The sequence below is a fragment of the Colossoma macropomum genome, unplaced genomic scaffold, assembly GCF_904425465.1.
Source record: "Colossoma macropomum unplaced genomic scaffold, Colossoma_macropomum, whole genome shotgun sequence".
In the NCBI taxonomy this organism is placed as follows: Eukaryota; Metazoa; Chordata; class Actinopteri; order Characiformes; family Serrasalmidae; genus Colossoma; species Colossoma macropomum.
Genome location: NW_023494830.1, coordinates 35,237 through 48,722, shown reverse-complemented (window position 1 = coordinate 48,722; position 13,486 = coordinate 35,237). Strand labels below are relative to the sequence as shown.

At 39.5% G+C, this 13,486-nt stretch overlaps 1 protein-coding gene across 1 annotated transcript; it reads left to right on the top strand.

Annotated features, from left to right (window-relative positions):
• Positions 1 to 171: 171 nt before the first annotated feature.
• Positions 172 to 5,616, top strand: LOC118800268 (H-2 class I histocompatibility antigen, Q9 alpha chain-like). Its single transcript, XM_036560478.1, has 7 exons — positions 172 to 320; positions 2,468 to 2,734; positions 3,012 to 3,284; positions 4,213 to 4,506; positions 4,600 to 4,719; positions 5,170 to 5,202; positions 5,295 to 5,616. The coding sequence occupies exons 1-7, from the start codon at positions 251 to 253 to the stop codon at positions 5,348 to 5,350; spliced, it is 1,113 nt and encodes a 370-aa protein (XP_036416371.1). The 5' UTR covers positions 172 to 250; the 3' UTR covers positions 5,351 to 5,616.
• Positions 5,617 to 13,486: the final 7,870 nt, after the last annotated feature.

The following is a 13,486-nucleotide window of genomic DNA, read 5'->3' as shown; positions in this document are numbered from 1 at the left end:
CCAGAAATGCTTGTGTATCTGTAGTTTATATATTGTAAACTGTCATTTTATTCTCTCCTACTACAGACCTGTACGCTTCCAAAATGCATAGGTACATATTTACATAACGTTCCAGTAAGGAGGAATTTCATTCATCTGGCAACCCAGCCACTCCCCCAGCTACTGCCGAGTTAGTGTAGAAGGAAGTGCTGAAGTAGTGGACGCAGAAAAAGTTCTTTAGTAAGAAGTTCTACAGCATGAACTGCTGAAAATGGATCACTGTACGCTGGTACTGAAATACCTGCTTCTCCTCTCAGTTAATGTCCATCTAACACCAGCAGGTGAGTCTGATCTCAGCTGCCTTTCCAGTTTCACTCTGACTGAATTGTGGTAGACAATGCATCACTCAGAGACACCCAGCTGGCATTTCAACGTCTATTCACGGTTGAATCAGCGTGGTGGATCAAGGTTGAATCAGCGTTGGGTTTTGTTTCGCTTTTGGAAAGTTAATCCATGTTGATATCACGATGTAAGATCTTACTTTTGCACGCCGAGCTTGAACCTCATTGGCCCAATTCTGACCCAAATGCTTGGCTCACATCCAGGTACATCGTGATATTAACACTCCCCTGCCCAGCTAGCAAAATATACTCACTTCATTCACTTCCAGATACTTTCTGCCCAAGTCTAAATCGGTTTATTAACCGCACGTACCTCAATCAAAAGTATAGCATTTGCTCAGATGTAGCCTAACATTCACTTTTATTCAGAAATAGCATAACAGAGAATCCAAAAACAACAACAACAACAACAACAACAACAACAACAAAAAAGAAAACCAATGGACCCAATCCCCAATGAATACAGTACAGCACAGCTGAACAATCAATAGTCTGTCATAGTTTTAATGTCCATCATCACCATCTAGTATGCCAGTATGTACTGTATCGTGCCGCGTGAAGTCACCAATTCACCCGTGAAGCTCACCTGTTTTCACCTGTATGCATGCATGAATTTCAAACACTAGAAATCATTTAGAAACAATTGGTTTAATTGTCTTACAGAGAGCACCAGTCAAAAAGTTTGGACGCACCTTTTCATTTAATGTTTTTCTTTATTATTTTCTACATTGTGGATTAATACTGAAGACATCAAAACTATGAAGGAACACAGTTCAATACAAAACTGTAGAACTGTGTACCAGTGCTGCCTCCTCAAAACACAACTGATCTTCTCAAACACATTAAGACAAGCAGTTCCACAGATTAACTCTTCACAAGGCAACCTGTTAATTACATAAATTAACACCTGTCAGTTAACACCACTCCAGGTGACCATCACTACTGATGGACAAAAAGCCAAGAGTGTTTACTACATAAATGTTCCTTTATAGTTTTGATGTCTTCAATATTAAATCAACAATGTAGAAAATAATGAATGAAAAGGTGTGTCCGAACTTTTGACTGGTACTCTAAATGCAGTACTTGCCCACAACATGGACAGAATGGGTGGAATAGTCAGTACATAGGTACATAATCACTTGCCATATAGCAATAAACAGGTGTTTACAGTGAAAAATACAAACTAAACTGAAGTGTGCAGTACGTCATTGTGCTTTGATATATGTGTACACCCATTGGACACTGTATTTACAGCTACCTTGTATTTACTCATTTTCCATTTAATCAGGTCCACTTTTATAGGAGCACTTTGTAGATCTACAATTACAGACTGTAGTCCGTCTGTTTCTCTGATGCTTTACCCTGTTCTTCAGTGGTCAGGACCCCCACAGAGCAGGTATTATTATGGTGGTGGATCATTCTCAGCACTGCAGTGACACTGACAGTGATTAGACACAGCAGTGCTGCTGGAGTTTTTAAACACCTCAGTGTTTCTGCTGGACTGAGAACCAGAAACATCCAGCCAACAGCGTCCTGTGACCACTGATGAAGGACTAGAGGATGACCAACACAAACTGTGGAGTAACACATGAGCTACTGCCTGACTTTACATCTACAAGGTGGTCTGACAAGGTAAGAGTGTCTAATAGAGTGGACAGTGTTTAAAATCTCCAGCAGCACTGCTGTGTCTGATCCACTCGCACCAGCACAACACACACTAACACACCACCACCACATCAGTGTTACCGCAGTGCTGAGAATGATCCACCACCCAAATAGTACCTGCTCTATGGTAGTCCTGTGGGCGTCCTAGTCATATTAAAAAATTACCTTTTTAATTGAGTTTATTATTTCTTACATTATTTTGTAAGAGCATAAAAATAAAAAATAAAAATAAAACAGTGACTTCCTACATAAATCACTGTATAATCACTATATGCACTGCTGGTGGTGACCCCATTTTGCTAGCTGAAAGTATTTCTGAAATAGACAAGAAAAATCCCATAAGTACTTCTTTCTAGTCAGTAGTGATCCACATGCCTGCCTCACCGAGTCAGTCTACAGACTTTCTTTTCTCATCTTTTTAGCCTCCCACTCTCTGCGCTACTTCTACATTGGCGTCACACCGGAAGTAAATTTCCCAGAGTTCACTGTTGTTGGTCTGGTGGATGGAGAGCAGATTGTGTACTATGACAGTAATGTTAAGGAGATGATCCCGAAGAACGAGTGGATAAAGGAGGTTGATGCTGATGAACCAGATTACTGGAACACGGAGACGCAGAAGTTTCAGGGTAGCCAGGATGTCTTGACTGGCAATCTGGCGACAGCAATGGAGCGGTTCAATCACACTGGAGGTGAGTATGAACACTCACAGAACCTGGACCACCTACTGTGACAGGAAATGATCATCTGACTGAGCAATGCACAGTGCAGTCTGGCTCTTTTCAGTGATTAAACGAATGTGTTTCTCTGATTGGTGAGTGTGTTTGGGAGTGGTTATAGCTTGTAGAACTGTGTGCTGATTGGTTTAAGTTCAGTGTATTGGGTGTGTACTGTACATAGAGTGTAGGATGGTGCAGTCAGTGATGAACAAACAGCTGAACTGAACTAACTCTGTGTGTGTGCATGCAGGCCTTCATACAATACAGGTGATGTACGGCTGTGAGCTGTATGATAATGGAACTAATAGAGGATACAACCAGTACAGTTACGATGGAGAAGACTTCATCAGTCTGGATATGAACACTCTCACCTGGACTGCAGCTCATCCTAAAGCTGTTATTACCGAACAGAAGTGGGAGAGGATGGGTTCAGCCATTTTGCGAAAGTCCTATCTGGAGAACACCTGTATTGCGTGGTTAAAGAAGTATGTGGAATATGGCAGAACCACTCTGGAGAGGAAAGGTACAGTGATGTGATCTGTTACTGTAACTACAGTGGACTTACTTCCAGAAAAGTAATATTAAGCTGTATTACATATTATTTCATTTTAGAGCAGCTACGTAAGTGGAAATATTCCTTATACTGCTGTAGGGTTTTCCATTAGAGGTCCAGCACTCATGTGTATACACTGTACAAAATTAACACAATACTTGGCAAAAGTATTGAAAAAACAAACCAAAAACTTCTCTGTAACTGTGATGGGGTGGTCAACTCTAGACCCTGCAGCTGATTTAGGCCCAGATGCAGAATAGAAAGCTGACTCCACAAATAAACTCAAAATAAACCCCAAAGAAACCTTTTTACTTACATTTTTGTACTTATGTTGTGAGTCAGAAAGCTCAAGACTTGGTTTGGAAACCAAGGGTACAAAAGAGATTAGACTGGAGAAGAGTTTTTACCCAAGTTACCAGCCAGGCCGAGACAAAACTGAACACAGGGGGCTGGGACAGCTCTCTTTAAGTAAAGCTCACACAGGTGGTGCAAATTGCCAGTGATTGCCTCTTAGGCTGCTCTCTGCCTCCCTCTGGTGGCAGCGACCAGTCTAGCAGTGCCTCCTACCCTGGTCGGTTGGCTGCTCCGTGTCCCTTTGGCAGCAACACAGCACCACATTGGCTGCCCCCGACAGGAACTCCTTCACTATAAGAAATATGCATATGCAGCAATGCATCACTTTTGTTTTGTATCCCTGTACTGTTCAGACACTATTTACTCATCAGGACATGGATGACTGGGCTGGGTGTAAACGTCATGTTAATAAACTAGTCATAAGTGATGATTGAGTCACCACTTAGTGAACTGAAATGATCTCTTTTTCATTTCCCCTCTTTTTCTTCCACTCTGTATATATCATTCTCTCTCTCTCTCTCTCTCTCTCTCTCTCTCTCTCCAGTCTCTCCTGAGGTGTCTCTGTTCCAGAAGTACTCTTCTTCTCCAGTGGTGTGTCATGCTACAGGTTTCTTCCCCAAAGCAGTGATGATCTCCTGGCAGAAGAATGGAGAGGATCTGCATGAAGACATGGAGCTCAGAGAGACGCTACCCAACCAGGACGGAACCTTCCAGAAGAGGAGCGTTCTGACTGTCTCACCTGAGGAGCTGAACAAACACAACTACACCTGCATCATTCAGCACAGCAGCCTGGAGAAGGATATAGTGCTACAGGGGGCTCATCGCAGGATCCTGCATGGTAGGAGAATATTTTCATGGAAAATAATAACATTTCATTTTCAACATTTATTTTATTGCCATGGCAGATAACAGATGTCTTGATGTAACTCAGGTGTTTCAGGTGGAGGTTCAGTTGGTGTCATTGTTGGTGCAGTTGTGGTTGTTCTCCTGCTGGTCCTCACTGGCTGTGTTGGGTTGTTCATGTGGAAGAAGAAGCAGAGGATAAAGTCTAGTAAGTGAAGAGGGATGTACATGTTAAGCTAGCCAGATGTGTGTGGGGTAATGCAGTCGCCTCACAGCAAGAAGGGCTTGTGTTTGATTCCCCGGCTGGGCGAATCCAGGGTCCTTTCTGTGTGGAGTTTGCATGTTCCCCCCATTTCTGTGTGGGTTTCCTCCCAAAGACATGCAGTCAGGTGAATTGGAGATGATACATTGCCCCTAGTTGTGAAAATATATGTCTGTATGTCCTGCCTTTTGCCCAGTGACCGCTGGGATAGGCGGCTGCTATTTGTTGAGTAATGTCGGTTTTATGCATTATTTCAGCATTCTCATAATTAATGGATGGGTGGCTTTGTACTAGCCTGAGTGTAAAAATATAGGTTATTCTAAAAAGCTTTTTAACTGTAGTTTTTGTTACTTAAATTTTATAGCATGTAATTCCATTCATTCATCTCTATTTCAGATACGAAACCTGTTGCACTCAATCACACTTCAGGTAATTCAGCCTTTAATAAACTGATCTTGTATTGTTCAATGCTCTTTGTCACCCAGAATGTCAAACTGATGTACATTTCTTTTTTATTTTAGTGGCTGGTCCTGACAGATGTTACTCATCAATCATCTCCACCACTGCATTTGAATGACTGTTTGAATGAATCTGTTGTTATAGACCATACTGATGAAACACAACTGTATAAACATGAGTAGAAAAATGAGACTGATGAGACTGCACTGGTTGCTCCCCTAATATATCATTGCCGTCATGCAAAAACCTTGTATCTCCATTTTTCACTTTCACATAACTTGGAAATTCCAGTTACCTTTTGCATTGTGTTAAAATTTCACAATGAACCGCACAACATTACATTGACTTCCATTACAAGTCAAGAATGTTTTTTTCTCTCCTGTGACTCCAGTGACTATTTTGTAGATACAAGCTTTTGTTCCTATAGCAGGGAACCTAGGAAGATTCCTATATAAACATACACAGGACATCACTTTGTTCTTACTAATTTTATAGGTCAGCAGTAGCGCACAAAGCCTGGTGGATAGATAAAAATAAATCAATGCCTTGTGTATGCTAAATCCTCTTACTCTCTTAATAACCTCTGTCATAACACTGACAAGGGAGACAAAAGAGTTGCACAAGTATAAAAGAGTGTCCTATTTGGGGTGTGTGCAATCTTTGTGACTTTGATAAAGAGCAGTAATTAAAGTCAATGTATACACTAAAGTAACACATTCCAAAAGACAAATATGCAGACATAACAGCCAAAGTGAGCTTGTGGTTGTACCTGTAAGTCAGGATTGCTGTCATGTCACCAATAAGTGAGACACAAATTTAAAAAGTGTCCTAGCAGGGGAATGTGCAATCTTTGTTGTGATTTAGATTTTACATATATATATATATATATGTATATATATATGTATATATATATATAACATTAGATGCTAACTTTACCAGTTGATCTTTACTGAGCTGGAGTTTCAGCAGTGACCCTGAGGTTTTCCAGTACAAAAAGTGTCAGTGGGGTTAATGCAGGAAGAAATGTTAAGAGTTAGACTGATGGTTTTTCAAAAAGGAAGAGGTCCAAATTCACCACAACCACCACAATCGGTTTGAAATGAAGTGTTTCTCTGGGTTTGAATGTGATCAAGATGTGATTAAGGTCTAGACTTTCAGCTTTCAAGGGGTTTGAAATTTCCTCCTCAAATATTATTTCCTCCTCAAAATCCTAAACTTGCATATGAGATCCAGTACCTACACGTTTACTCAAAGAAATTTAGCCAGAAATAACTAAGCGTCTTCTGTCAACAATAAACTCCTCTCTTAGCCTTGGCTTTATTCCAAAAACTCTTAAACTAGCAGTAATTAGACCTCTGATTAAGAAAGCTAACCTTGATCCCTGCAAACTATCAAATTATAGACCTTGAATTTTCCCTTTATATCAAAGATCTTGGAAAAAGCTGTGGCACAACAACTAAGTTCCTATTTGCAAAGGAATCATCTGCATGAAAAATCTCAGTCTGGCTTTAGGCCACATCATAGTACAGAGACAGAGAAAACTGTAAATGATCTTTTACTATTCTCTGACTAAGGAAATGTGTCTTTGCTGGTTCTGCTTGATCTCAGTGCGGCATTTGATACGATAGACCACTCTATCTTACTAAAACCTTGTAGGGGTAACAGGAACAGCTCTTTCCTGATTCAGATCTTACCTGACTGATCACCATCAGTTTGTAAATGTAAACAGCAAATCATCTGTTCTTACAAAAGCAAAGTATGGTGTTCTGTTTTAGGTCTTTGTTATTCACATTATACAACCCCATTTCCAAAAAAGTTGGGACGCTGTGCAAAATGTAAATAAAAACAAAATGTATTGTAACAATATGTGTCCATTTTGAATGTTTGCCACTGTGTTCCATCACCTCTTCTTTTAACAACACTCTGTAAGTGTTTGGGAACTTTGATATAGGATTTCAACTGCTCATCAGTTCGGAGTCACAATGCACCAAATGTTTTCAGTGGTGACAGGTCTGGACTGCAGGCAGGTCAGTTCATCACCCGGATTCTTTTAATATAGATCAATGCTGTTGTGATACATGCAGAATGTGGTTTGACATTGTCTTGCTGAAATAATCAAGGCCTTCCCTGAAAAAGACGTCATCTGGATGGTAGCATATGCTGCCAAAACATGTATCGTTCAGCATTAATGGTTCCTTCACAGATGTGCGGGTCACCCATACAATGTGCACTAATGCCCCCCTATACCATCATGAATACTGGCTTTTGAACTGTGCACTGATAACAAGCTCAGTGGTCTTTCAGCCAGCAAATACTGGTCCCTTGCATAAAGAGATTTTTCCAGATTCTCTGAATCTTTTAATGTTATTATGTACTGTAGATGATGAAAAACAAAAGTTCTTTGCTATTTTATGTTGAGAAACGTTTTTCTTGAATTGTTACACTATTTGATCATGCAGTTTTCACAGAGTGGTGAACCCCTCCTCATCTTTACCTCTGAAAGACTCAGCCTCTCTGAGATGCTCTTTTTATACCTAATTATGTTACTGACCTGTTGCCAATCAACCACCATGTGTTTTTTTAGCTTACACAACTTTACCAGCCTTTTGTTGCCCCCATCCCAACTTTTTTGGAACGTGTTGTTGGCATCAAATTCAAAATGCACATATATTTTTCAAAAACCAATAAAATGTCTCAGTTTCAACATTAGATATGTTGTCTTTGTACTATTTTCAGTAAAATATAGGGTTTAAAGTGATTTGCACATCATTGCAGTTTGCATTTATTAACATTTTGCACAGCGTCCCAACTTTTTGGAAAAATTGCCACAATTATATATTTTGATCTACATATGTACATATATTTCAATATATTGTCATGTATATGCATATATTGACAAGTATTTAAATATTCAAAAATGGCACATTTTTTGCACATATATTTCATTCATATGGCATAGGATATGAGAGTGATATGAGAGTATATATATGTGCACTCTCGTGCAAACAAAATGAGCCAAGCCCAGAATACTAATGGTTTTAACGGATGGTTTTGGCTGGTCAGAGTCCAGATTTAAATCCTATAGAGAATATTTAGTCTCACCTTAAACGCAAACTTGATCGGCAGTGTTTTTCAACTGTTTGAAGCCGTCAATGTTGAATGGAAAAATACTGACTCTTCATCTGTAAAAGACTGCCTGCAAGTTTACACACAAGACTTCAACATGTAAAGAAATCAAAGGGTAAAGCTGCCATACTAACTTACTTCATCTATTTGTTTAATTCTCGCTAACTTAATTTGAATTCAAAGCTCCAGGTGCAGTTAAAATATGTAACTGTGGCTGTTTAAAAGTGAGATTCTGTCCCATAGAGTATGTTGTGTTCTACCCATCCAAAGCCAAAAACAAATGTAATACATGTCGTCGTTGTCTGTTTTCTGTGAATTTGGTATTTACAATAATATTTTACTACAGAGGCTGAAATGGGCTTTGTGAAGAAGTCAAAACAAACGCCTAACATTATTTCAGTGCATCTAATCATCACAGATAAGGCATAAATGGTCCATAATGCCACTTGCTACTCACAGCTACAAAAAAAGTTACCCAGCTAACATTAACTGTTTACTGACATATACGTGCAGCATCACATGCCTGAAAAACAACAATAAAACAGCATCTCTTCAAACTCTCATACTGTATATTTGCAGCATGTAAACTAAAGAACCAACCCTGCCAATATGGTGGAACAATCCCATAATGTAGTGCAGCTACTATTCTGACCAATGGAATACCACAGAAATCCTGATTGGAAAATGATGTGTTGGATATTTTGTTTCCACCAAAACTGAATGAAAGAAGAGCATTTTTACAATAATTCAAACACATCAAGCATGAAGATTCTATGAAGTAAAAATCTGGAAGTGTCGGGAAGTGGGGTGTATCTGAGTGGGGCGGGTGGTAAGACCCTCCCCCTCTTTCAGAGAAAAAATAAGGTTTCAGCTTTGGCACCCACATTGTTTTATTTGCAGTTAATACATGTCCAGAAGTTGAGTATTCTGGACTTGAATTTGCTAAGACGGCTTTGATTCACATCTAGATAAAGCTGCAGATTCACTCAGTCAATCAGTGATTCTGTGTCAAATGCATTGTGACGTATTACAGAGTGATGTGCCCCCTAGAGTTGTCATTTGCTAAAAGCCCATGATATCCAGCTCCACCTTCCTGTAGTTTGCAGTCAGTACTCATTGGGGTGGAAAGGTCTGGTTCTGAAATCTGATTGGCTGAGACGTGCTGAAAGTCATAGTAAAATAATAAATGGCCAAAGCTGAACACATTAGTGATTTCCTATTCCTAATTGTAAATCATGTGGTTGTGACATAAAGCTAAATCACACGGTGATGTTTGGGTTATATATTTATTGTTGACATTCACAGAACAGAGGTTTTCAAAGAAATCTACATTCAGTCATGTGGATCATAAACACGTGACAGATTCCACCACTTCTCAAAAAAATATGTCATCAATTCAAGGCACTTTAACTCATTTCTGTCTCTAATTCTGATGAAGTTGAGTGATTGGAGTTGGAGTGGCAGCTACCTGGAATTCCACATGTATGGCTAACCTAGTGCTAGCACCGCTCTCCTATCCTAGTTAACACTTTAATGTTTAGTAGTTGCTGTTATACTGACAGTGTGGTGCTTGTTTGCCACTTTGCAGTCAGCAGTGGCGCATTTCTTAAAGCTATTTTCCTTCTTCATTCTGAGTTCACTACACTCTCTAAAAAGATGGTTCTACAGTGGTTCCTTAGTAAAGAAAATGGTTCTACATAGAACCATGAACACTCAAACAACCCTTTGTATGATTAAATGGTTCTTTGCATGGTGATGTACAAACCGTCTGTGATTCTGTGCTGATATTCACAATGCAGACAGAATAGAACTGATTCTCTTTGTGTTTATGACTGTTGTGGTCAAACACACTGATCTTGTGTCGGGTCCTCCTACTCCTGAGGTGGTCTCTGAATACAGAACCTGAAAGGCTGGTAAAAACAAGGTGTCTTTAACATCCAAAATACAGGACATGCCTGTTTTAACAAGGTAGTACATTTAAGGCAGATTTAGCTTACATGGTAAAAAATCTAAAACCTGTTGATCAGTTATTCAAAATGATACCTTATACAAATATCCTGAAACAGCGAGCTTTATTTTAGACTATACTTTTGGTCCTGCGTCTGCTTCATATTGTATGTTGTGTAAAACTTTGTTCCAAAACCAGAAGAACGTAGCAAACATTCACTGAGACATTAAAACAATCAAAATTACAAACCTGCTTCAAATACAAAACTGAAAAGAACTCTTAACCTCCAAAAACTGTTTCAGAAGAAATGGCAGCAGGGGCTAATTTGAAGTTCGTGTCAGTAAACACTGCAAAAGCATTAATGCATTAGAGGTACTGATCTTCATGGCAACGACTTGTGCTGTTATTTGTATATCTGTAGTCACAGATATGATTGACCTGCACCCATGAATGTGAACCATCAAAACTTCAGCAAAGAAACCAAAGTTGAGCATTGAGGCTTGTAATGTGAATTACAGAAGCTTATCAAACAAACAGAGCTATTTCCAGCAGACCTGCAGCAATGTAACAGGTTTTATGAGGACTGGAATCATTTTGACCACGCCTCATTTGAAAGACATTTGGGTAAATGAAGTGTGCTTTTACTGATCTCTTCACGAGTCCCATCATCCTTCTTCCGATATGTCTGTCTCTCTGCCGCTAATCTAAAAGGAGAAACATAAAGACGTCAGGACTGTTTCTAGGTGAGGTTTAATATTAGGTTAAAGTTGTGTAGACAGAGCACACATCTGGACTTCAGCAGCTGAACAATGATCAGAGGTGTGCAGCGTCCAAGTACATAAGCAACATTTTGATCAATATGTAATTTTCTGAGTATTTTCAAATGATACTTTCGCTTCTACTAAGAGTGTTAGTGAAGAAATGAATCTACGTTTCACTTTTTTACATTTTAGACATTAAAATTTTGATTCCCAGTTTTTTTGGGGGTTTTTTTTTGTTTAATTTCATTCTGTTACATCAGTGACATCATCAGTACTGCCTTTTGAATGAACACACCTGAGTTTTAAAGTTCAGCAATTTTAAGATCAAGAGTGCAACAAAAAGTGAAGAATAGAGTCTAACAAACTTCAGTTTCTATGCTGATAGAGGCTGGATGGACTAAGAACTTCCACTGCAGTTCTGTAAGTTACTCAGTACTTAAAAGGAACCCCAGCTGGGAAGATGTTTTTACTTTAATGTGGTGTAATTACCTTAAACGTCAAAAATTTGTTGTACAAAAACCTACAAAATGTGCTGTAAAATATTTTTTTCATTATAAAAATGTAAAAATCCAGCTACTGATAGGCTGCTGTTTTGTTATTTTTTGGGGCAGTAACATCAAAAGGTTGGAATAGACCCTTCACTTTTGACCATTGAGCGAGTGCTGCGTAGTTATCTGCTGTTCAGCTTTTACAGACTGAGCCAGAGCAGCACATAACCCAAAAAAACTTATGACAGCAACACTGGCTAAAAATCCCAGGCTGATTATATACTAAGACGTATTATTCAGTAACTACAGGCACTTCAGTGCAAACTAGTTGAGCTATTCTTTGGTTATAGGAGTGTGTAGTAAAACTTTGGGCCTTGGCTATTTAAGGGGTTAGGTAAATGAAGGAAAATGATAAGGCAGAGAGGGGGGCAAAATAAATGTTGTCTATGTGGAAACTGCTCGCCTGTGTTTTCAAGAACTGTATTTTCTTGCCAATGAGAGCAACCAGTAATGAGAGTCCTGATACTAGTAACCCCACCTGTGTCCCCCAGTGTTACTCAGGCTTGAATTAAGTATTTTTGAAGAAGACAACTAGTCAACTATCACCCCATTGATCTGGAGACTGTGTAATTGACCTTTTACCAGAAACCAGAAGCATTAAATGAGTACATAGAAGAAGCTTTAAAGTTGGGTTATATTCATACCTCTATTTCTGCTGCCGCCAGTTTCTTCTTTGTTGAAAAGAAGCTTGGAGCTTGCGTCTCTGCCTAGATTATAGGTTTGAATGCTGTGATGATTTTACCTTACCTTTAGCTCCCGCAGCCCTTGAGTGGTTAAGTAGGGCTTCAATTTTCACTTAGTTAGACCTCAGAAGTGCCTACAACCTCATCAGAATAAGTGAGAGTAATGAATGGAAACCGCATTTGTGACCACCATTGGGCACTATGAGTACATGGTAATGCCATATGGCCTGGCTAATGTCCCCTCGGTGAGTCAGGCTTTCTTCAATGATGTTGATAAGAGACATGTTGGATCCCTAGGTCATCGTCTATATTATCAATACTCTGGTGTGCTCAGACAAATGTCAGACTCGTCCTCCAAAGACTGTTAGAGCGTAATCTATTTGTGAGAGCTGAGGAGTTTCCCAAAACAAAAATCTCTTTTTTAGGGTATGTCCTTGATAAGGGAGGAGTGTGCATGGAGGACAGCAAGGTGAGTGCGGTTGTACAGGGGCCTAAACCACACTCTGTTAAGGAGCTCCAGAGGTTTTTGGGTTTTGCCCATTTTTACAGTGGCTTAATCAGAGGTTTCCGTTCTGTAGCTGAACCATTAACATCAAAGTTGAAAGGTAAAGTGAAAGTTCTTAAGTCGGATATGAGGGCTGAAGAAGCTTTCGAGTCATTAAAGAATCACTTTGTCTTGGCTCTCGTTCTAACTTTTTAGTGTTAACTGACCACAGAAAACTTTAGTACATAGGGAAAGCCAAACGCCTCAACCCTAGACAAGCCCACTGGGCATTATTCTTTATTCCATTTAACTTTACTGTTACTTATCCATGTCCAGGATGCAAGAATACTAAAGCAGACGCCCTATCCTGACTGTGGGAAGCAGAAAAGTCCTGCACTACTAAGGAAGGTATTTTAAACCCAACCTGTTTTGTAATCTTGATCTTGTGGGACATCATGGAGATTCATAGAGAATAGGACAACGAATCTCCTCCTCCTCCCATCGGACCAAGAATTTGTTCCAGTCCCTTTACGAGGGAAAGTTTTAGAACATGTTCATACCACAACCAGTTCTGGGCACCCGGGTATTCAAAGAACTATCCATCTAATTAAAAATGAGTTTTGCCAGTGATTTTGCTGGAACTCTGCCCATTTCACAGTGACCATGGTCTCACTGACTCTGTAGCTGATCTTCCCAATTCACAA

Excerpts from the sequence above, each read along its gene's own strand:
- LOC118800268 (XM_036560478.1), top strand. The coding sequence starts at position 251 with ATGGATCACTGTACGCTGGTACTGAAATACCTGCTTCTCCTCTCAGTT. Across the intron at positions 321-2,467 it reads TGTCCATCTAACACCAGCAG|CCTCCCACTCTCTGCGCTAC; the intron begins GTGAGTCTGATC and ends TCATCTTTTTAG. Across the intron at positions 3,285-4,212 it reads AACCACTCTGGAGAGGAAAG|TCTCTCCTGAGGTGTCTCTG; the intron begins GTACAGTGATGT and ends CTCTCTCTCCAG.